General features: G+C 52.0%; 2 protein-coding genes and 1 pseudogene across 3 annotated transcripts; all 3 read right to left on the reverse strand.

Annotated features, from left to right (window-relative positions):
• Positions 1-220: 220 nt before the first annotated feature.
• LOC119220454 (NGFI-A-binding protein 1-like) lies at positions 221-6248 on the reverse strand. Its single transcript, XM_037476501.2, has 9 exons — positions 6140-6248; positions 5822-5933; positions 3026-3831; positions 2779-2912; positions 2605-2656; positions 2117-2236; positions 1447-1612; positions 741-923; positions 221-636 (listed from the first exon to the last, which is right to left on the reverse strand). The coding sequence occupies exons 3-9, from the start codon at positions 3827-3829 to the stop codon at positions 560-562; spliced, it is 1536 nt and encodes a 511-aa protein (XP_037332398.2). The 5' UTR covers positions 3830-3831; positions 5822-5933; positions 6140-6248; the 3' UTR covers positions 221-559.
• Positions 6249-12563: 6315 nt separating this feature from the next.
• LOC119220087 (major facilitator superfamily domain-containing protein 6-A-like) lies at positions 12564-19220 on the reverse strand. Of its 2 annotated transcripts, none has more exons than XM_037475747.2 (7): positions 18983-19220; positions 16876-18337; positions 16098-16195; positions 14239-14400; positions 14051-14149; positions 13675-13970; positions 12564-13291 (listed from the first exon to the last, which is right to left on the reverse strand). In XM_037475747.2, exons 2-7 carry the CDS (start codon positions 18333-18335, stop codon positions 13208-13210), a joined length of 2199 nt encoding a protein of 732 aa, XP_037331644.2. In that variant the 5' UTR covers positions 18336-18337; positions 18983-19220; the 3' UTR covers positions 12564-13207. The 2 variants fall into 2 exon arrangements, with proteins under 2 accessions (XP_037331644.2, XP_037331651.2); XM_037475754.2 differs by having other exon boundaries at positions 13684-13970; positions 18983-19219.
• A 148-nt stretch (positions 19221-19368) lies between these two features.
• LOC119220741 (insulin-like growth factor-binding protein complex acid labile subunit) lies at positions 19369-21527 on the reverse strand (annotated as a pseudogene).

Raw genomic sequence — 21527 nt, forward strand, 5'->3', positions numbered from 1 at the left:
AGGATCCCAGACCCGGCAGAGAGCTGGTTGGCTCATTTCTACCAACCGAAAGCACCTGTTCCTGAAATGCTCCCTTTGCAGATGTGAAATGACCCAATCAGCCCCCCCCCATGCATCCTCTCCTTGAACTACCTCCCATAAACACACACGAGAAAAGGAGCGCGCGGGAGGGAGGATCCGTCCCTCCTCTCCAGACACAAAAGTGAGAAACCCCCCCCCCCCCCCCCCATCAGGAGTCCCCCCGATTGGCTACGTGGACGCGCGGCGGCGCGCACCCTGGCCGGGGCAGGTAAAGACAGAACGAGTCACCTGCGGACCCGAGGCTCCGCCCACAAGCTGCTCCCCCAGGTGCTTTGGCACGAGCCTTCGAGGCGAAAAGACAAAAGAAAAGAAAAATAAATGCTCTTCATGAGGCAACGTTGGTTGTTAAGGCTCTACTGTGTCTGTGCTTAGTATCTGTAGACGGGCTGGGAACTGCATACGGTCCACTGTGAGTAGAACGGTTCTGGGGCAGGCGGGGGCGCTGGGCGGAGGAGCGGGGGGGGGGGGGGGGGGGGCACTATGTGGAGTCCTCCGGCTCTGACTTGATGGTCTTCCGCTCTGCGCTGCCGGCCGCTCGCTGCGACGTCCCGTTTTCTGGAGACAAAGAGACCAAAGAGCATTTTACTGTCTACCCTTGGGCAAGGCATTCACACCTTCACCCCCCCCCCCCCCCCCGCCAACAGGAGGGCATCTCCCACCTGTTGCTGCCGTTTTGGTGTCGTCTGCCGTGTTGCTGCCGCTGCTGCTGCTGTTGTTGTTGTTGTTGTTGTTGTTGTGGTGGTGGTGGTGGCGCTTCAGCTCATTGGCTAGCTGCTTTCCCAATGGGAGGTCTCCTTCCTGCATGCTCTGACTCACCACGCGCAGGTTGATCGGCCGCTCGTCTTCAAGAAAGACACATCCATGGGGAAATAGATGAGAAATAACCAGAAGCAAATGGGAGGATGGACCAGAGGAAGAAAGCAGAGCAGAAGAGGGGGAGGCGAGAGAGAGAGAGAGAGAGAGAGAGAGAGAGAGAGGGGGAGGGAGACACCCCCCTGCAGGCAACTGGCTGGAGGTAAACAGGTGTGGGCGTGATAATTACAGGTGCATTGTGGGATTTGTGGGAGCAGCGGTATAATGAGCTGTCGGGAGTGTGTGAGGGAGGAAAGGGATGAAGAGGAGATTAGGCCCGGAGGAGAAGATCCTGCAGGATGTAACCTTCTTATTCAGATGTGGAAAATGTTTGGAGAGCCTTATTGGATTATTATCTCTCACTAATTCTCATTTCACAGTTTAGTCTGCTTCAAACTGGAGACACTTCCACAATCCGGAATACATTCTAAAGACTCTTAACTTTCAAATTACATCTTTTTTATCTTGCATGATGTCTTCAAAACTGTAATAAAGGAAACATCATTGACCTACCCTGGTGGTCTCTGCCGGCCTCGGCGGCCCCGTTGGTGCTCTGGGCCTCGTTGAGGTACTTGAGGGCGGCGGGAGGGATCCTCCAGTCCAGAGCCTGCAGGCGCTCCTGCACGGCGGCGTCCTGCAGGATCTCCATCTGCCGGGCCAGCAGGCGCTCCAGCTGCATCTGATGGACACGGGAGAAGAAGCAGAATGTACAGGAGCGGTTTGCAATGTGGCGTCTGGAGAAGAACTCGGAAAGAAAGGGCTCTTATTGTGAAACAGGAAGCTGCTGCTGTTTAAATCCAGGCCTCCAGTTTCATTGGCTTGTTTCTTCTCTCCAGCTGTTGCTCAGAGGTTCTTTGTTTCTTTAGTAGTTTAGACTAATACTACAAAATAAAAGACCTCTGGAGTCGTCCATTTAATCCTCACATCTATAAAGGGAACCTCGAGCAGAGCTTCAACAGGACGAGAAATGTGCAGTCAAAATAGTCTTATTGTATTGCTCGGGTTATTATGGGATGCTCTCCCACATCTCTTCTTCTCCTGGGGAATGCGTGGCTGCAGACTGATGAACCAGACGTGAGGCACACGGAATCATAAAGCTCTGGAAGCCCATTTCATCCTCACGTGGAGGCCACGCTACCTTCTCCCATCAGGACACAATCAATCCACCAATCAATGTGGTTACCTGCAGATTCCGCCCCACCGACTCTTCTCCTTTGGACTTGGCGCAGGCCAGCTGCTCCCTCAGCATCTCCTGCCTCATGTGGATGGCCTGCAGCGCCTCCTGGATGTCAAAGAAGTTCTCCTGGAGGGAGAGAAGCCCCCACTGGCGGTTAGTTTGTCTCTTCCACATCTGCTTCCTCCTTTTGCGTCTGGCGTAAGAGCTGAATGAATAAACACTATAGACTCTCGTGTGAAAAGGCTCCGGTGGTTTCTGTGAGCAGGTGTCGGCTCTTTTGTCTCCGATAGGGTCCCCGCCGGAGTTCCTCGGCCGCCACATGTTTCCCATCATGAGCGAACTGAGAGGAGCTTTCAGAGGGGATGAGAGAGCGCTTTGTCCTCCTTTATATGCTCTTTAAACATGGAGACCTTTGTCAGAGCAAGCAGCTCAGAGCCTCCATCGGATGCTGTGAAACTATAAAAAGATACAGAATATTCTAGCGAGGACCTTACCTCTGTTTTGATCCTCTTGGGGGAGGCCTCGTCTCTGTCTCCACAGCGGGACCTGCGCTCACAAAGACACAGTAAGTCTTCCCCTCTTAGACAGAAAACGTCCCAAATGTTCCTCCAGAGTAGGAGCTTGCCGGTATGACGTCATGGGTGTGGAATCGTGTGGGCGCGACTCACTTGCTGGTGCGGTAGGTGTATTTGTAGGTGACCTCTCTGGAGATCTGCCGGGCGAGTCCAAAGAGCTCGTCCCGCCGCGTGAGCAGCGCCGTGTCCCTCATGCACAGCTGGGCCGCCGCCTCGTTCACCGTCAGCTGCGCGTCACACAGACAGGCAGACGCGAGCGTGAACCTCAGTGACCCCTACCCCCCCCCCCCCCCCCCCCCCCCCCGGCCCACATGGTGCGCTGGTGGAGGCGGGCTCCTACCTCGTGCAGCGTCAGGTGTTTGCCGTCCCTCCTCTTGGAGTCGAAGCGGCCGTAGATGGCGCTGTACTTGCGGATCTCCTCCTCCCTGCGCGGCTCCTCCTCGCCCATCTCGAAGATGTGACCGATCATCTTGGCCAGCTTCTTGTTGCCCTTCAGCTGCTCCCGGACCTCGGACAGCTCCGCCCTGGGCAGCCCCGGCGCCATCCGGTCCACGCACTCCAGGACCGACTGGACGGCGGCGGCGTCCAGGGCCTCCAGCGTGTCCCGCGGCGAGGACGGCGAGCCCAGGTCCGACGGCGACAGGCTGTGCTCGCTGTCGTTGCTGTGGCCCGACCAGAACCGAGCCTCGCTGCCGCCCTGCAGGGGCGAGCCGGCCGGCGCCTTGTCCCGCGCCACCTCCAGCTTCCCCGGGTCGGAAGCGCCGGCGCCGCCGGCCGCCTTGGGCATCTTGGCGCCGGCGCTGTTGGCCCGGTCCTGCGCGCCGGGCAGCGTGGGCGAGCCCTCGGGCAGCTTGTAGACGGGGATGCTGCAGACGGGCAGCGAGGTGAGCGGCTGGTTGAAGACGGCCGGGTTGGTGACCCAGTCCCGCAGCGCCTTCTGCAGGCGCCGCACGTGCAGCGGCTTGCTGGCCATGCCCACGAGGGCCATGATCTCCAGGAACTCCTCCTCGCCGGCCTCGCACAGCTGCTGCACGTCGTCGCCGCCCTGCTGGATGAAGGCCTCGTAGTAGTAGAGCAGGTTGGCCCGCTGCAGGATCCGGTAGAGCTGCAGCTCACCCAGCGTCCTGGGCAACACCGCCGCCATGCCTGAGTGGGAGGGGAAGGGGCAGAGGGGGGCGGGTTAGGGTGAGAAGATCAACACATTTCGTATATTTGGACTGGCGTTGTTATGGCGGCGCGTGACGAGAGGTCCAATTAGACGAAGAGGAAGAACCTGCCCTTGCGTGTGAGAGAGTTCTTATTAAATCTGAGCCTCTCCTCGACCCACAGAGGAGCGGCGGTCACCTGACCTCGGCTCGCTGGGAGCACCACATGCCTCTCTCCGCCCCTGCAGGATGCGTAGGTGGTGGGCCTCGCCTCGCCCAGAATAGGCCCGGAGTCGCTAGGTAAGACCAAATCACAGCGAGGTTTCATTGACTCCACACATCTCAACTGTGAGAAGAGCTCAGGGCGGCTGACCTTTAACCCCCGTCAACGAGGGGCCGCAGAAAAATGCCTCTAAAAAAGGAAAATACGGGGCTGAGGCACGACAACGCACACAATGTCCCTTTATCTTTCTGCAGATGAACACCAGAACCAGAACCACCTGCCGAGGATCCTTACAGCACCAACCAAGCGAGGGAAAGATGAGGGGAAACATCATCACGCCAGCGGCAGGAAGTTCAACGACGGAAAATCTGATTTGACTTATCTCCTGGAATATGGCGAGAAGGTCATTTATTAAAGCTCCCAAAGAGGGAGATGAAGAAGAAACAAAGGGAGCAAAATGAACCAAAGGTTAAGATTCTTAAATAAAAAGGTGGAATAAGTGATTTACTTTGTAAAAGTATCGAGAAATACTTCATAGAAAGTAAAAGCCCTGCAAGGAAAATGTACTTGAAGTAAAAGTACTGTTTTTTATTGGTATTATTGGTGCAACAGCTTGTTTATTAGCATGTAACTGAGGAGGAATGTTTTCTTAAATACTCCTGGTTAGTTTCACACATTACAACTAGAGTAACAAAAGCTGATGAAGCGTTCTGTCTGTGACCCGGGTTCTGTTTCTCTGGGTGACACTCGGCGCTTTGAGGTGAAAGATGGAGATTATTGTCATGAAATGACACCTTTCATTTAATCAGCACAAACGTAAAACGCACAACCTGAATACATTTGTTAGTTTCTGTCTTGAATCAGAGGCGTCGTCTTTCGTCCCGGGAGGTGTTGTTTGCTGATGTTTTTTCACAATAAAGCGCGAGCGTGTGAATTGAATCACTATATTTAGCTGCAGTGTGAACGTGTGCAGGTGATGAAACGCTCCTTTAGCAGCGCGGCGCCTCAACGTCAAAGGACACACATCTGACAGCCGGGCCTCTTTACTGTGTGCGTGTGTGTGTGTGTGTGTGTGTGTCTGTGTGTGATCTGACATGAATGGTGGACTCCTGGTGGAAGTCCTGCTTCACCAAAGCCAGTTAGGCGAGTTTGGCTTTTCACCTGGAGAAGCAGAGAGGCGTGTGCCGGCACAACGGCACGCACACGCACACGCCTACACACGCGCAGGGTGGTGTGCAGTTTTCCAGGTGACCTGCAGACGACCGGCTTATCGAAAGTGACGAATGATTGGATTTCACTGTGATCCAGACAGTTCCTCAAGAAATGATGTTCTAACCATGACTTTTCCCCGGGTGTGTTTATGGGTGTGTGTGTGTGTGTGTGAGTGTGTATGTTTGAGTGTGCGTCTCCTCAAATGCATCTTAACATCCCATTTCTACCCCGAGGTGGCAGAGGGTTAAAGATACAACGTAAAGGAGCCGAGCAGCTGACCAAAGCAACAAAGCTTTTAAAATGAATCCTTAATATCCTCAGCGGCAACACTTCATCTCCTAATATTATAATATACATTCATCATCTTCTCATCTCTAATGGTTATAGAATCCATTTGGCAACGAGCTCTTTCCATCTTTAGTCACTCAAACCTTCGTTTGGTTCTGTGTTTGATCTCAAATTGAATATTTGAAGAACCAGACACCTCAGACGGTATGAATGTAATAAGCGACCAAGTGATGGATTAAGGACCACGGCCGTGCGTCATTGTGCCCACCTGGAGATGGTCGGTCCGGTTCTTCTTCTGGTGTCCCCGCAGAGCCTCCTGGGAGTGTGTGCAGAGGACGATGCCCGAGGACAGCGCGCCCGCGCGTAAAACCACAGATGATCTAAAAAAAAAAAAGGGAACAAAGTGGAACAAGAAAATGATTCCCAAGACCAAAAAAAAAGCAGCCGGAGAGCGCGTGCTTGTGAGCGCGTGCTCAAACGGAGGGACGCTCGTCTCCTCTTTTTCTCCTTCTGGAAACTTTCTCCTGCCGCCGAAAGCCAAAAGACAAGAAACAAAAGCGCAGAATAGAAAAAACCCGCCGCTGACCTTCGTGCGTCTTTTGGTGCGTCTTCCTCCTCCAAGTGCGTGTGAGCGTGTGTGTGAGTCCTCTCCCAGCGGCTCTCTCCACTCCCTTGCACTGTTTACCCCCGTCAAGCCGCAGTCACACACACACACACACACACACACACACACGCACACACACTTCCGGCTGCTGTAAAATAATAAAAGCACCGCTGATGAGCACGTCCTTGGATAAAGTGTATTTACATGACATATTAGATAAACATGAAGCCAATAATATTCAGATTTTGTTTCCTGCCGATTCCACAGAAGCAAAACATTATTTTTACTGTGGTTTTCTTTTTAAGTAAAGGTAGCAAAAACTCAACCACAGACAACTAATATTAAAGATCGAAGCATTTGATCAATGTGTCGTTCCACACATTAAATGCCATACAAAATGCATCTCAAACTGAGAATGTGAAACGTAAACTAAGGTGTTGGATGAATGCAGTGGAGTAAAAGCACAATATGTAACAACATTATCAGTTTTTTTATACAATTAGTTTGATAGTTAATGTTTCTTTATACTCTTAATACATCACATTGCATTACATGTCATTTAGCCGACGCAGAGCGACTTACAATAAGTGCATTTTAACTATAAGGACAAAAACCCACAAGAAACAAGAAAATGCAGTTTCATCAAATAAGCCGATTTACAACTTGCTAAAGATAAGAAGAGTAAGTACAATTTTTGTGTATTTTAGCCAAAGTAAAACACAAATTAATACACATTTCAGAGGAAAATGTATGTACAATATGTATGTAAGTATAATAATACTTAAGTTAAATATTTGTGCCATTTTTTACGGAACATCAATTTTGTCAAAATGTTCAAATCAAATAACATGTCGTGGCGTGCTTTTATTTTGTCACAACTTCCTGTTTTTGCAACGTCTTAACAACAGCAAGCTTCACTCTCGTGAATAATAAAGATAATAAAGTGGGATATTCCGCGCGGCTACCACAGTCTCTCTCTCTCTCTCTCTCTCTCTCTCTCTCGCTCTCTCTCTCGCTCTCTCTCTCTCTCTCTCTCTCTCTCTCTCTCTCTCTCTCTCGCTCTCTCTCTCTCTCTCTCTCTCTCTCTCTCTCTCTCTCTCGCTCTCTCTCTCTCTCTCTCTCGCCCACGCTGCTCCCTGCGTGACGCAAATCCGCGCGTGGGCGGACACACGGGGCGTGGGAGGCTTTCTGCACGGAATACCAAACACAGGCAGGTTCGACACCCACAGAGACGCAGCAGTTTGCACACTTCGTGTTCTCGAACTAAATGAATATGAGAGGATATCACTGATAATCCTTCATCGATGAAGTTTATTCATGAACATATATAATCTATAATACATATGTAAACATGCACAGATGTGTAGCTTATATTTTTACAAACACACACATATATATATGTGTCAGTTTCAAAATAAAATGTGGGTGTATTCAAAGCTTTTCTACCAGAGTACATGTGAGTAGTTTTTAATTGAATTCCGTGTGAGCAAAGTGCGTCAATCAAGTGGTTTATGCAAATGATCATTTCAGATGTGAACCCTGGTACAACTCTGTACTCTGTCTGTAAGTAGCAAGACACATATACTACTATTATACATAAGTATTACTGCTACTCCTACTACTCATTCAAAGGAACCACGATCCCTCTTTGAGTGCCCGTTACTGAAGACACAGCTTATCAGAGTACATTTCACCCTAAGCTATTCCTTCTGAATCATTAAATCCACAAAGAAGGAGGTGAAAGGTCAGAGGTCACGGGGCCCATGACGCAAAGGTGTAAAACATAACAGGAGGAGTAAAAATACTGAAACTCTGTCATAATTTGAGGCTGGATCTGCTGGATCCCCCATCAACGAGCTATTTTGGGGAATTAGGCCAGACGCCACCAGTGTGACACCCTGGGGACGATAACACCCCCCCCCCACCACCCTCTAACACACCCTCAGCCCCCCCCCCCCCCCGAACACAGCAGCCCAAAAGTAAAATAAAACAATTTACACACAGCGCTGCAAATGATGAGAAAACTAGAATTTATACTGCGTGTATGGGGGGGGATATCAAAGCAAAACTGCAGATTGAAGTTAGTGCATATATACATATATATATATCTATATATATATGTGTGTGTGTACATACATACATATATATGTATGTATGTGTGTGTGTGTGTGTGTGTGTGTGTGTGTGTGTGTGTATTTGTGGTATTAACATGTGAGGATTCACATCAGTGAGATTGAAAATGAACAAAACAAAAATAATTGCAGCAAATGAAGAACATAAATAAAAGCATTATGCATTTGAAATGTTAGGAAACACACACTCATTGACTAAAGAACGCGTAGCTTAGCACAAAGACTGGAGCATGGCCCCCCCAAACCCCAACTCCTTCTTCCTCTGAAGAAAACAGAGTCGTGCTGGACATGCTAGCCGTTTCCCTCTGTTTCCAGCCTTTGTGCTAAGCTAAGCTAACTGGCCGTGGCCTCGTATTTAACGTATCATTCCGTTCGGGGGGGAAAAGGGTGAACTTTCATGCGTGAAGAACGACTTCATTTACATCTTTGATCGCATTCAGTAGGACCCAAAAGAAAGGGAACAAGGCGTGAGACAATGTCACAAGAATGAAGGGAGGGAGGCAGGTGAGATTCCAGCCGCCCACCTGCAGCCTCTGAATCCACGTCTGCCTGTGTGCGTGCGTGTGTGTGTGTGTGTGTGTGTGTTGTGCACATATGAAGGCGTTCCCATGGGTTCGCCTCCGAGCAGACGGGGATCAAATCAAACACCGAAAGACACGGGGGGGGGGGGGGGGGATATCAGCTCTCTCTCTCTTATGACCTTTCACACACACACACACACACACACACACACACACACGCACAACATCTCACTAGAACCCAACCAGAGGAAATTAAAGGCAGGAAATGGGATGTCCACCCACACTGCGAGGCAGGTCGACACCCCGGCTGCCTGTTTCCCAGTTCTCCCAGTTCCCCCACTGGGTCGGGTCCTCTTTAGAGACCAGTCACTATGCAAAGCTACCTGCACAGCTGATGAGGGGCTAATTAGCACATGCTAACACAGCCAGGAGAAGCCACACTTTAAAAGAAGATGGATGCAATATTTCCAATAGTTTCTACATTGTTTTCCGCCTTTGAAGATTTGGGGGGGGGGGGGGATTTTGAGTTCATCACAACAAAAATACATGTAGGAAAAAAAAAGCCCACTTCATCTTTCAATTTAATCCTGACAACAGGAAGAAGCGCCGAGAGGAAGAGGTGCGAGCTCCCTCACTCGCTTTCATGTCGTCCTGTCAATCATTCCCACAGAGTAGGCGTCTCCCCCCCCCCCCCCCCCTTCCTCCATGAAGCCTGCACACGGTGGATGGATCTCATTTGGCAAAGAGCCTCTTCGTATTTCACTCTTCAGGAGACGCCTGTTCCTTTAATTTCTGCGTCTCTCCTTCCATTTCTTCTTCTCGCTTTCTTCTCTCTCTGCAACTTCTCCTTCCTTCTCCCCCCCCCCCCCCCCCCCCCCCCGGAGGAGAAACACATTTCAATGACACGCCCACGCCTGGGCTTGTCAGCCCCTCGCCCTGTCAGAGCGCCCACGCTGCCCCCCCCCCCCCCCCCCCCCCCCATCGCCTTCCCACATCCTCAACACTCTTTTCATCCAAGTTCCTCTTTTGGAGACAGAGGGAAGGAAAGAAAGGGAACAACAGCTCCGGTCTCCAGGCGCTGGTGGTGCTTGTCATGGAGTGTCCCTTTTCATGGGGGGGGGGGCGGGGGGGGGTTACAGGCACTGCCATGCCAAAAACAAAAACATCAAGAAGAAGTCCCATTGTCACCACCACCCAGAGTTTATGAGGTTCGCTTCTCTTCTGCTGAGTTTACCATCTTGTGGGTATTGTGTGTGTGTGTGTGTGTGTGTGTTTGCTCGGGCTCCCTCTGCAGAGTCTTACTTGGTGTCTGTTGAGTAAGTGTGGGATGGTATGAGCGGCTTATGTCTGACTGAACACGTGTGCGCCTGCGTGGGCGGGCAGTGTGTATAGGGGCGATGTGTGTGTGTGTGTGTGTGTGTCTCTGCACACAGATTACACTGGTGTGGGCGTTTTGGGCAAGGATGTGTGTGGGTGTAGCGCGTGTGGGCGGAGGTTATGTGACATGCAGACAGAGACGAGCAGTGTTCACTGTGAAACTCCCCAGCGTCGGGGGCCCCTGCTGCACATCACGTCCCCACGTTGTACTACAGCAGGGTACAAGTACACAAAGTACACGAGTACCACAGTGGTATTAAAGTGTGTTACTACAGTGGTATTAAAGTGTGTTACTACAGTGGTATTAAAGAGTGTTACACTGTGGCGGCCTGAAGAGGTCGTCACCGCAGGGCTGCTGGCCCTTTAAGGCGGCTCCCTGCTGGCGGGCCGTGGGTGGAACCTGGAGGGGATTCGCCCGTTTTACTTCTCTTTTTTTTTTTGGCCACGACCCCTCACCGCCCACGCAACCCCCCCCCCACCCCAGAAAACGCTGCTGACGTGTGACTCCTCTGCCCCCTCAGACGCAGTCAGAGAGAAAGCAGCCGGCCTCCGACGCCCTCGACCTCCATCGTCCCAACGCCTCGTCAGCACGCCAAGTGCGTTCATTTAGCGCCTTCAAAGGTCAGATGACACCGACATCATTGCAAATGGGGGTAAGGGTGGGGGGGAGGGTAGGGTGTTGAAAAAAAACTCCCCGGAGATGATGAAACAATGCGCGCTGTAAGGGTGTGAGCAAAGTTGAGGCTTTGAAGTGAAGCCACACATTTTGCATGATTATTGCTGTTAAGTTTTTGATCTGGAGCCAGAAGGCATGAAAAACAACAGCAGCTTGGGATTAGTCCCCCCCCCCCCCCCCCCCCACCCTTCCCACCACACTCACACGCCCACCTTGCCAGCATAAGTCCCTGACTCAATTAGAAGAAGAAAAATAAAAAACCTCTGCAACTTAGGACTCCTCCTCGCGCTGAAATACCCAAACGGCCTCAAAGCACCGAGTTCCACATCAAATATCGGCTTTCGCTCTGCAGGGGGAAGAAAAAGCAAAACGCAAACAAGGAATTAAACCGTCAACCCTGCAGGTGTGGAAACAGAGGAAGAAACGGATGTAAAGTCCAGCTCTCAGGGGGGAGGGGGGGGGTAACTCAACATTACTGTGGTACTACTCTAGAATAGTACTACACTATTCAAGAATACTCCACAGCACCAGTATCCTCCTCCTAAAACCACTAAAGCTTTGCACGAACCTCTAAACGTAGTTTAGTTGTTATGAGCCCAAACGGGTGAATGAGGAACCAATCCTCCGCCCCCCCCCGCAGCAGATGTTGATGGAAGATGAGATTTCAGCGTAATTAGAGACTCCCGGTAATGAATAAATAATAATCAGTTGATGGTTACCGATATGAAACCAGATCAATGACAACACCAGCAAACTTACATCCATTGTTTTTCTAAAATCACGTTTGTCTGGTTGGAAATATTCTGGCAAATAGAATTTGGCGCCTCCCATTGTGACCGGTGGATGAAAACATGTTCATTTTCCTGCCGTGTCAATGATGCGTGTCGTCTCCAAATGTGATTTACACCAGCAGAATGCTGCGTTACACGCTTGTAACACGCTTAAGATGTTTTAAAACACATTAGCATGCCTTCACGCTGCGGAATGAGAAAGAACCCCGAAGGAGACCTTTGAGGTTCCTTCAGATCCAAACTGCAGCCGGGACCCCGAGGCGGTTCCCTGAGGGGCCCCGAAGGTCACGGACTCCAGTCAGAGGAAGGTCACGTGTGACGCTAAGAATAAACGACAATTAAAAAAACGCAGGAAACTACAGTTTATATTCCATGGCTGCTTCTATTTCTATTTATTTAAATCTCTTAATATAAATCCACGTTTTTGTATAACGCTAAAGCTCAGACTTCTGGATCACCTGGTTCTTCACGCGGGAGACGGCCCAACTGGAAGCCTTGGATTACCTCAAACTCCTCAGGGTGGGGGTGGGGGTGGGGGCTGACCCTTGACCTGCTTGACCTGTCCACTGGGGGGCTCAGTTCCACCTCACACTTAAAGCTCCTATTTACCCCTCGTTTCAGCGTTTAAACTGTGACTTCTGCACCGTCCTTCGATTCTTGAGGTGTGAAACCTCCGTTGCTTAAGGCTGAAATTTTCATGTATGTTCAGAGTGTGTGTGGAGACCCCACGGTCTCCACACACACTCTGAGGCTGGTTGTGGACCAACGCGCACGAGCCTCTGCTGCCCCCCAGAGGCCGGTCCTCCACCAGCAGGCCCTGGACACGGGAGCAATGCTCCTTGACTTGGTCTCACGCTTTGTGTCCTCACAAGGACAGTAAAACACACACATAGAAATGACGCTTTCCACTGAGAATTAACACCCTTTAATTGTTTAATCTGCAGGAAAGAAAACAACAGACTCTTTTCCCTCGAGACCAACAATAAACACACAATTCGGTTTAATATTTGGCATGAAAGTAGAAAACAAAAACAGTAATTACAGCGTGTCGAGGAAATAAGACGTCTCACATTAATAATAATTTATAGTATTTAAGAGTGAATGAATCTGATGCAAATTAAACATTGACCCATAAAATATTCATTTCAACAAGGCCACAGAAGGTTTTCTGTAAGAGAAATGAGGAAAAAAAGCTGCACAATAAATAAAATAATTCAGTTTATAGAAAGTCAAAAGCTTTCTGCAGGTTTTAAGGAGCTGCATTCAAGTTTTTTTTTTAAATATTTCCCTTATAAAGCACTTCTCTCCATATGGTTCCATTTCATCACTTTCTTAAAGAAAATGAAGTTATTAAATAACTTTGAAGGACTTTCCTTCACACACCAGATACAGGTGTGGGTTTGATTCCCGCACCTCGGAAGCGAGGCGAAGGCTCATAACGCACACCTCCTCCCCCACACTCACACTCACCCTGACCCCCACCCCCCCCTCCACTTCTCTTTGTTGGTCATGAGTCTCCACGCCGGTTTGGGTGCGCTTGTTTCACGTCCTCGTTAGGAGTCCGTGGGCGTTTCAGCGCCGTCACTCGGGTTTCCGTCCGCCACCTCGTCCGCGGCCTCCGGCTGCTCGTTGGGCGCCTAGCAACAAGAGAAACACAACAGCGATGGGAGGGGCCGGCTGGGAGTCATTGATGTGAGGGAGGGGGTGGGGGGGGGGGCGGAGAGGCTCGCTAACAGGTCCACACGTGCTGATGAGTCACTGTGCGCACGCACACACACACACACACACACACTGTAGCTTTCCATTGACCTTTGTACGCAAAAACATCTCACCTGTCTTCAGAGTGCGTGTTTATGTGTGTGGGGCGGGGAGGGGAGGGGTTGGGTGTGGGGGGGTTGGGGGAGGTCAGAAAGTTCAAGTCAATGAAAAGATTAAAACATGAAATCAATCAGCTCAAAGTAGGACGATCAGCAGAGGAACACATGACCCCTACGTGTGCTTCTCCTAATCTGAATCCCACCTGGCTCACCTGCAGCGATCGCGTCTCCGGGGCCTGTTTCTTCTTGTCGTTCATCATCTCTCTGATCTGGAGGATGGCGAAGGCGACGGTGACCCAGGGGGCGCCGGAGAGCACCCAGGCCGGCTTGTTCAGGTCCTCCTGCTCCTGCTGGTGCTTGGTCTTCTTGACGGGCAGCGCGGCGGCTCTGCGGAGGGGGGCGGGGCTACCGGCGGCGGACTGGTTCTGCACCAGGTCGATGGTGGCGATGGGAACCGGGCTGGAGGCAACCGGGATGTTCTCCGCCAGCATCTGGTCCTCTGACGGAAAACACAAGCGATTCTCCAGCCTTAAACACCAGCTTCGTCTGAGGAGGTACCAGGTGGAAGCATCTACCCACCTTTCCCCTCTTCCTCTCCAGTCAGGCACTGGATGAGGGCGAAGACCAGGAGGATGACGAGGGAGGCCATGCCGATCCCTCTGAACGCCGCCGCCGCGCCTAATGAGACAAAAGGTTCTGCATTTCTGCTGCACAGCCTCCAACACGCGCACCCCCCCCCCCCCCCCCCCCCGCTGGCGGGTCCGTACCAAAGTAGTTGACGAACACCCCCCCCACCATGGCGCCACAGCCCCGGCCCAGGCCCAGGTGGAGGCCCTGCAGGATGCCCTGCGCCGACGTCCTGAGGTCCGGAGGCACCGCCGCGCTGAGGAAGGAGATGCAGGCGGCCCACACGGAGGCGTGCGTCACACCTGGACGGACACACAGGGGACAGACGTGGGGACACAGCCGGGGGAAGAGCTGCGTCGGAGACTAAAGCGAAGCGACTGCAGGTTTCACGTCGCCGAGGGAACAGCGGAGAGTCGGTTTTGGCTCAAACGTCAGTGGTGAAAATCACACTTTATTCGTCAGGGTCAGTGAAGCTGTGATGACAACATGCCGCATCGTTTAACATTATTAACACGTCTTCAGCATTAATTAGCAATAATGAATAAGTGAATCCCTTTCTTCCATTTGACTGTTATTATTTGAGCTAAAGTTATTTATTTACTGCTCAGAATATAATGAATGATGATCTGCGGTGTCGCTGTTATTTTACCAGCTTCCTGCCTAAAGTCACATGACCAGCGCCCCTCCTTAAAGGGCTGCTGTGCTTTGTTTACTCTGCGAGGCGCCGTGTTTTCTCAGGGAGGAAATCTCCAAAACACACAAGAGACACATGATCTCCATTTTCACCTTCCCTTCAAGCTTCAGCTTCACAAGACTGCTTCATAAGACTGCTTCACAGGACAGACTGCTTCACAAGACAGACTGCTTCACAGGACAGACTGCTTCATAAGACAGACTGCTTCACAAGACAGACTGCTTCACAAGACAGACTGCTTCATAAGACAGACTGCTTCATAAGACAGACTGCTTCATAAGACAGACTGCTTCACAAGACAGACTGCTTCATAAGACAGACTGCTTCACAAGACAGACTGCTTCACAAGACAGACTGCTTCATAAGACAGACTGCTTCACAGGACAGACTGCTTCACAAGACAGACTGCTTCATAAGACAGACTGCTTCACAAGACAGACTGCTTCACAAGACAGACTGCTTCACAAGACAGACTGCTTCATAAGACAGACTGCTTCACAAGACAGACTGCTTCACAAGACAGACTGCTTCACAAGACAGACTGCTTCACAAGACAGACTGCTTCATAAGACAGACTGCTTCATAAGACAGACTGCTTCATAAGACAGACTGCTTCACAAGACAGACTGCTTCACAGGACAGACTGCTTCATAAGACAGACTGCTTCATAAGACAGACTGCTTCACAAGACAGACTGCTTCATAAGACAGACTGCTTCACAGGACAGACTGCTTCATAAGACAGACTGCTTCATAAGACAGACTGCTTCACAAGACAGACTGCTTCACAGGACAGACTGCTTCATAAGACAGACTGCTTCATAAGACAGACTGCTTCACAAGACAGACTGCTTCACAGGACAGACTGCTTCATAAGACAGACTGCTTCATAAGACAGACTGCTTCATAAGACAGACTGCTTCATAAGACAGACTGCTTCATAAGACAGACTGCTTCACAAGACAGACTGCTTCACAGGACAGACTGCTTCACAAGACAGACTGCTTCACAGGACAGACTGCTTCATAAGACAGACTGCTTCATAAGACAGACTGCTTCATAAGACAGACTGCTTCATAAGACAGACTGCTTGAAATAGACTAAATGCTTCCCAGGTAAGACTTCATTTCGGAGGCGCCATGGTTCCCTGTAACCTCCTCTAGAGGAAGTGTAGCCTCACAGAAAGGTTGCGGCTGGTTGGAAGCTCGTTTGGGGTGAAGCGGCGCTAAGAGGAACCTTATGATGAAGGTCTGTTAATAACCAAGGCGTCCTGATAAGAGCTCCGTTGGACAAACACAGGCGTTACCTTGAAGGACCTCCAAGGGCAGCACGGTCCAGGCGTTCTTCAGGTAGGAGATGTACAGGTAGCGGGCCGTGTTGCAGGCCAGGCCGATGTACAGCACCCTGTGGTGGGAGAGAGAGGGGGGGGGGGGGGGGGGGGGGCGTGTCAATATGTATAAGATCAGAGCCGAATCAGGACGTTGTCCTTTGTTTGCTTTAAACGAGACTTTCCAAGAGAACGAGTTTCAGCAGGACAAACAGACGCCAGCTGTCTGGTGTTTGAGAGGAGCACCTTCACGTCCTCCATGACCAACCACTACACTTCTCTGTGTCTTCTAGCTCTCATCGAGCGACACGATATGAAGAGAAGATGTTTAAAGTGTAAACTAGGTGCTATAAGACCACGCCGCTCAATCACTTTAGTACGGAGTTCATTTGCTGTTGCTTTCAGGGATGAAGACTGATGGTGGGTGGGTTCTATTACTATTGAAATGTACTGAAATACTCTGTCAACACGTACAGAACAAATATAACAGCCCCCCCCCCCGGCATCAAAGGCAGCTGTGTCTCAATGCTGCGAAGCACAAGGTGTCCTGGTGAACTGAACGAGTGCTTCGAGTTAATAAAGTCACAAAAGGGGAGGAAGTCAGCGATGATTTACAGACCGTACTTTAATTTAACTATTTGTAATTCTACAATTAGAAAACAGGTTGAATCAGCTTTTCTTTTTCTACAGATGATTAAAAGCTCGAGCCACAGCTTCCTGTGTGATATTTCTGTCGAACGCCGCGTGACCTCCTCACCTGACGTGTCCGACCAGCTCGATGAACTTGTGGCTGGAGAAGTAGGTGGCGAGCTCGGAGGCGTGGCTGAGGACGGAGCAGACGCCGAACAGCGTGGCGGTGCCGTGCAGGTCCTCCAGGTGCCAGTACAGGAAGGTGAAGACGAAGCCGTAGCAGAAGCCCATGAACCAGGCCACGAAGAGCACGGAGCTGTAGCGCACGCTGCAGAGCAGCTTCAGCAGGTCGCCGTAGTGGAACTCCGGGGGGGCGGACTCGGGCGCCGCTCCCTCGGCGCCGGCGTCCTCCTCCGCCGCCGCCGCCTCTGGGGGCTCCTGCCGGCGCCGGCCGCCGTCTTCGAAGTGAAACTGCGTGGCGACGGCGAACGCCACCACCATCAGCACGCCGAAGGCGATGAAGGCGATCTGGTAGTTGTGGAGGCGGAAGTCGGGCACCAGGCAGCCGAGGCCGCTGATCGCCACCGTGAAGTAGGTGTGGTCGCTCCAGATGCCCACCAGCAGCATGGCCATGCCCCAGCCCAGCGACCCCCACATCCTCTGCAGGCCGTAGCGGTCGCGCGCCTTCCCGAGGTTCTGCAGGGTGACGGTGTCCACGATGGTGAGGGTGGGGGCGCTGAAGAACTCGCCCACGATGATGACGAGCAGGATGAGCAGGAAGATGCTCTCCACCTGGTCCTTGTTGTAGACGATCTGGTACTCCTTGGCCGCGGTCGGGGCTGGGGAGGTGGTGCTGGTGACCAGGGTGGTGTTTGGCGGGGGGGAGGCGGTGCTCGGTGCCGGGAGGGTGCCGTTAGCCGGCGGCGAGGTGGCGTTGGCGTCTGCGCTGCGCTTGAGCCTGTGGTGCTCGCTTGCGTGCGAGTCCAGGACCTCGGGGAGCCAGAGGAGGTCCAGAAGGCCCCGGCGTTTTCGGGCGTGGTCGGTGGAGTTGCTCAGCTGCGTGAAGTTATCGCGCGGCGGACCCAACGTCGTCACGGCCGCCGCCCCGTCGGCGCCTTTCTCCACGCACATCATCTGGGCCGGCTTCACGAAGAAGATGCCGCAGTTGAAGAACAGCCAGCACAGGAGGGAGAAGAGGAGGACGGCCTTGCCCTTCTTGAAGCGGTCGGCCACCACCCCCCAGAAGGGGGCGCTGCAGAACTCGATGAAGTAGCGGATGCCGACCAGCAGCCCGCTGCGGCTGGCCGACATGCCCAGCTGCTTGTAGTACACGGCGAGCAGGGGGTGCAGCGAGCCGTAGGCGGCGTAGAAGAAGAAGTAGAAGACTTTGGAGACGAGGAGGCGGCTGTTGATGCGGAGGCACATCCTCTCGCAGCAGTCCACGGGGTCGCCCCCCGCCGCCGGCGGCGGCTCGGAGGAGGAGGCGGCGCCCGCCGGCTGCGCGTCGGACGGCTCCGACAACACGTACTTCCTCTTCGGCTCATCCTCGTCATCCGACAGGATGGCCACCTTGTCGTCGGCCGGCATATCTGGAAGATAAGATGGAAATGAGGGTGAGAGCGGCGTCCGGCGGGCGCATTCACTCGGCCCGCCGGGTGACATCGAGTGGGACAACAAACTGACCCCCGCAGATTGAAGGGTGACCGTTTGGGGCAGAAGTACAAATGAGTAAAGGATGTGTCCACATGTTGACATATATGTATAGATGATATATTATAACAACATATTAGGTAGCATTGTTAAAGCCACTGGTTAAACCTCACATTTAGAGTCGTGAAACCTTTATCCAAAGGAAGAAAAAACTCCTTTGTTCACCTTCTACACAAAGCGGAGGTGAGGGACCCACTAGCGACCGCTTCGGGTCCGCGAGCCCCCGTTTGACAGCCGTCCGCCCGTCACTGGCTGTCACTGAGGATCCTTTGCGGAAGTGATTCTCCTCTTCCACAAAGCTCGCTCTTATGAGCCGCAAAACAAACAACGTTTACCGCATTTCAATGGATAAAGTGACGCAAATGACCCGCCATTACGTCACTACTATGAAGGAACGGAATAAACCGGTTACCGACTGCGAATGACGGCGTTCTGTCGTTTAGCCGCGTGACACTTAAATAAAACTAAACAAATGTATAAAGACAATAAACGTTGAATAGAAGACAGAGACACAAAGCTCTCACCTGCTCAGGTTACCGCTCCCATTAAACTATTGCGCACTTTGTGCTGAAGGTGCCTCTTCTGTGGCGGACATTGTTTGACGTAAAGCGCGTCCTTGACGTGGCGGATGATGTTTGATTCGCCGCACTGCGCTGAAGTTTAATTTGTGTTGTTTAAATTAAAGTGTTTCCTCGGCTCGGCTCTCTTCGCATTGTGTACAGCTCGTCACACCGGAGCTCCACCTGCCCGGACGTCAAGTCCGCCCTGGTGGATTCATGGTTTCCGGCCGACGCTTTCAAAGTAAAACTCACCCCAACGTCATGTGGAATTAATGGAAGAATGTTTAACGTTGTTTTAACCCAAACATCAGTACTGTATCAGTGACTCATTGGTATTTTATAAATACGTTGACCAAGCGCACTTTCTGTTGGATTTCACGTGTCAATAGACTTCTTTCAAGAAACGTGTTGCTTTTATTTAGTCAACATCTGGTCCCTTCTGTGCTGAATTCCGCAGCTTTGAGGAAGCACAGCGACTCCACCTAATAATTTTGGGAGAAGGGAAAACTTCCATCGATCACAGAGAGAAAACATTCAGTTTAAAATGAACAAGAGGCAGTGCAATGTAAATCAAAACAGTAGGATACAAACAACAAAAGCCTGAACTCACCAAGGTGCAGGATGTAAATATAAAGATATTATTAAACTATAAATCACACGTCATGTCGATATCAGAGCAACGTACCTGTTGACCTGCAGGGGCGCTGCAGACTTCCAGGTCACTTTTTTTTAAAGTATCGTGTTGAAAATGTGGGCAAAGATTTGTCTTAAATAATACGTTTCAGTCAATGAAATGTCACAAAACACCATTTAATGTTTTCCAAACACACACATCCGTTCCTTTAAAGAAGAGGAAATAAAGCCTTTGTGTAAATATATCTGTTAATAACGTTTTCATTACACAACAGCTCGTTTAAAATGAAGCTTTCTTGGTGTGAAGCAGATGGGAAATCTGACAGAAAACAATCTCTTTTAAGCAGATGTTTTGGTTAGATTTACGGAACGAGGCGTTGAAGTCAAAGCGGCGTTTAATCTTTCTGTAACAAGTCACATGACTCAGTAGTCCGACTCATCCGACACGTCCCCCTGCTGCGTCCAGTGCTTCGTCTTCTTCTTCTTCTTCCTCTTCCTCTCGCCCATCAGCATGGCGGCCAGCAGGGTGATCACCACGGTGACGGTGATGACGAGCACGGTGACCGTCTCGGCGAGGCACAGCTCCGCGTCCACGTCCATCAGCCGGTGGTCCCCGAGCGGCGCCGGCTCCCGGCAGGTCAGGTTGCCGTAGTCGTCCAGGAAGAGCCTCTGGACGCCGCGCAGCTTCCGCAGGACTCGGTGCAGGTCGCAGTCGCAGGTCCACGGGTTCCCCTCCAGCAGGACGTGGGTGCTGTGGGCGCGGATGCCGAGGAACGTCTTGAAGCGGACGCCGGACATCCGGTTGCCGGCCAGGTCGAGCAGCGTCAGGCTGGCGAGCGGCTTGAAGACGGCCGCCTCCGTGACGGCGATCTGGTTGCCGGAGAGGTCGAGGACCTCCAGGGAGCGCAGCGCCGAGAACATGCCGCTCCGCAGGGACCTCAGACGGTTGCGCTGCAGGTGGAGCTGCCGCAGGCCGCTCATGGCGGAGAAGGACCTCGCCCCGATGGTGCGGATGGCGTTGCTGCTCAGGTTCAACCTCCGGAGGCCGTCCAGGTGCAGGAAGCTGCGGCTGTCCAGGGCCGCCAGGCGGTTGTGGGCGAGCTGCAGCTCGCGCAGGAGGTCCAGGCCGGCGGAGAACCCCGCGCTCAGCGCCGAGATGCGGTTCCAGCTCAGGTCCAGCTTGTGCAGGAACTCCATCTGCGAGAAGCCGCCGTCCTCCACCGCCGTGATGTTGTTGTTCTGCAGCAGCAGGAACCGGAGCTTGCGGGTTCTGCAGAAGGAGCCCCGGGGGACGACGGAGATGTGGTTGTCGGAGAGGTCGAGGAGCTCGGTGTCGGGGGGGACTCGGCCCGGCAGCCGGGTGAGGAGCGCCCGAGAGCAGATGGTGAACTTCAGGTCTCCTCGGCAGTCGCAGCCACGCTCGCACCAGCTGCCGTGAGGCCCGGAGGACGCCTCCGTCAGCGCCAGCGGGAGGAGGAGGAGGAGCAGCTCCATCACGGCTTTATAAAGCTCTCTGGAAACCACAAAACATCACCAAAGATCAGGCTTACGAGCCACTTTAACACCTGATCGCATCTTTTAAACCATCAACAACTCCACGTGAAGGGGTTTTAGGATTCTTCCGTTGTGGAGAAAGTCACATGATCAGATAGTTGTGGACGATGGAGGTCCTTTTCTTACCTCCAGCTGCTGCTCCCGTTGCTCTCCAGGTGGAAACTGGCCTCTTTGTCGAGGCTGACGAGCGCCACGACAAAGAGGCGCAGGGAGGAGGGGCGACTCGTCAATGATTCACCGGGGGGTGGGGGGGGGGCTTCAAGAGATTGAAGACAAACGGAGCCACAGAGCTGGAATTAGAAGGTCTGGATGATTAATTGCA

Source organism: Pungitius pungitius, chromosome 3, assembly GCF_949316345.1.
Source record: "Pungitius pungitius chromosome 3, fPunPun2.1, whole genome shotgun sequence".
In the NCBI taxonomy this organism is placed as follows: domain Eukaryota; kingdom Metazoa; phylum Chordata; class Actinopteri; order Perciformes; family Gasterosteidae; genus Pungitius; species Pungitius pungitius.

What these genes read in the sequence shown, in the direction of transcription:
- LOC119220454 (XM_037476501.2), bottom strand. Translation starts at nt 3,829, where the DNA reads ATGGCGGCGGTGTTGCCCAGGACGCTGGGTGAGCTGCAGCTCTACCGG. An exon ending in AACACCTGACGCTGCACGAG is followed by an intron (nt 2,913 to 3,025) that starts GTAGGAGCCCGC and finishes TGTGACGCGCAG; the next exon opens with CTGACGGTGAACGAGGCGGC. An exon ending in TACACCTACCGCACCAGCAA is followed by an intron (nt 2,657 to 2,778) that starts GTGAGTCGCGCC and finishes TTGTGAGCGCAG; the next exon opens with GTCCCGCTGTGGAGACAGAG.
- LOC119220087 (XM_037475747.2), bottom strand. Translation starts at nt 18,335, where the DNA reads ATGCCGGCCGACGACAAGGTGGCCATCCTGTCGGATGACGAGGATGAG. An exon ending in GAGCTGGTCGGACACGTCAG is followed by an intron (nt 16,196 to 16,875) that starts GTGAGGAGGTCA and finishes CTCCCACCACAG; the next exon opens with GGTGCTGTACATCGGCCTGG. An exon ending in GATCGCTGCAGGTGAGCCAG is followed by an intron (nt 13,292 to 13,674) that starts GTGGGATTCAGA and finishes TCTTGTTGCTAG; the next exon opens with GCGCCCAACGAGCAGCCGGA.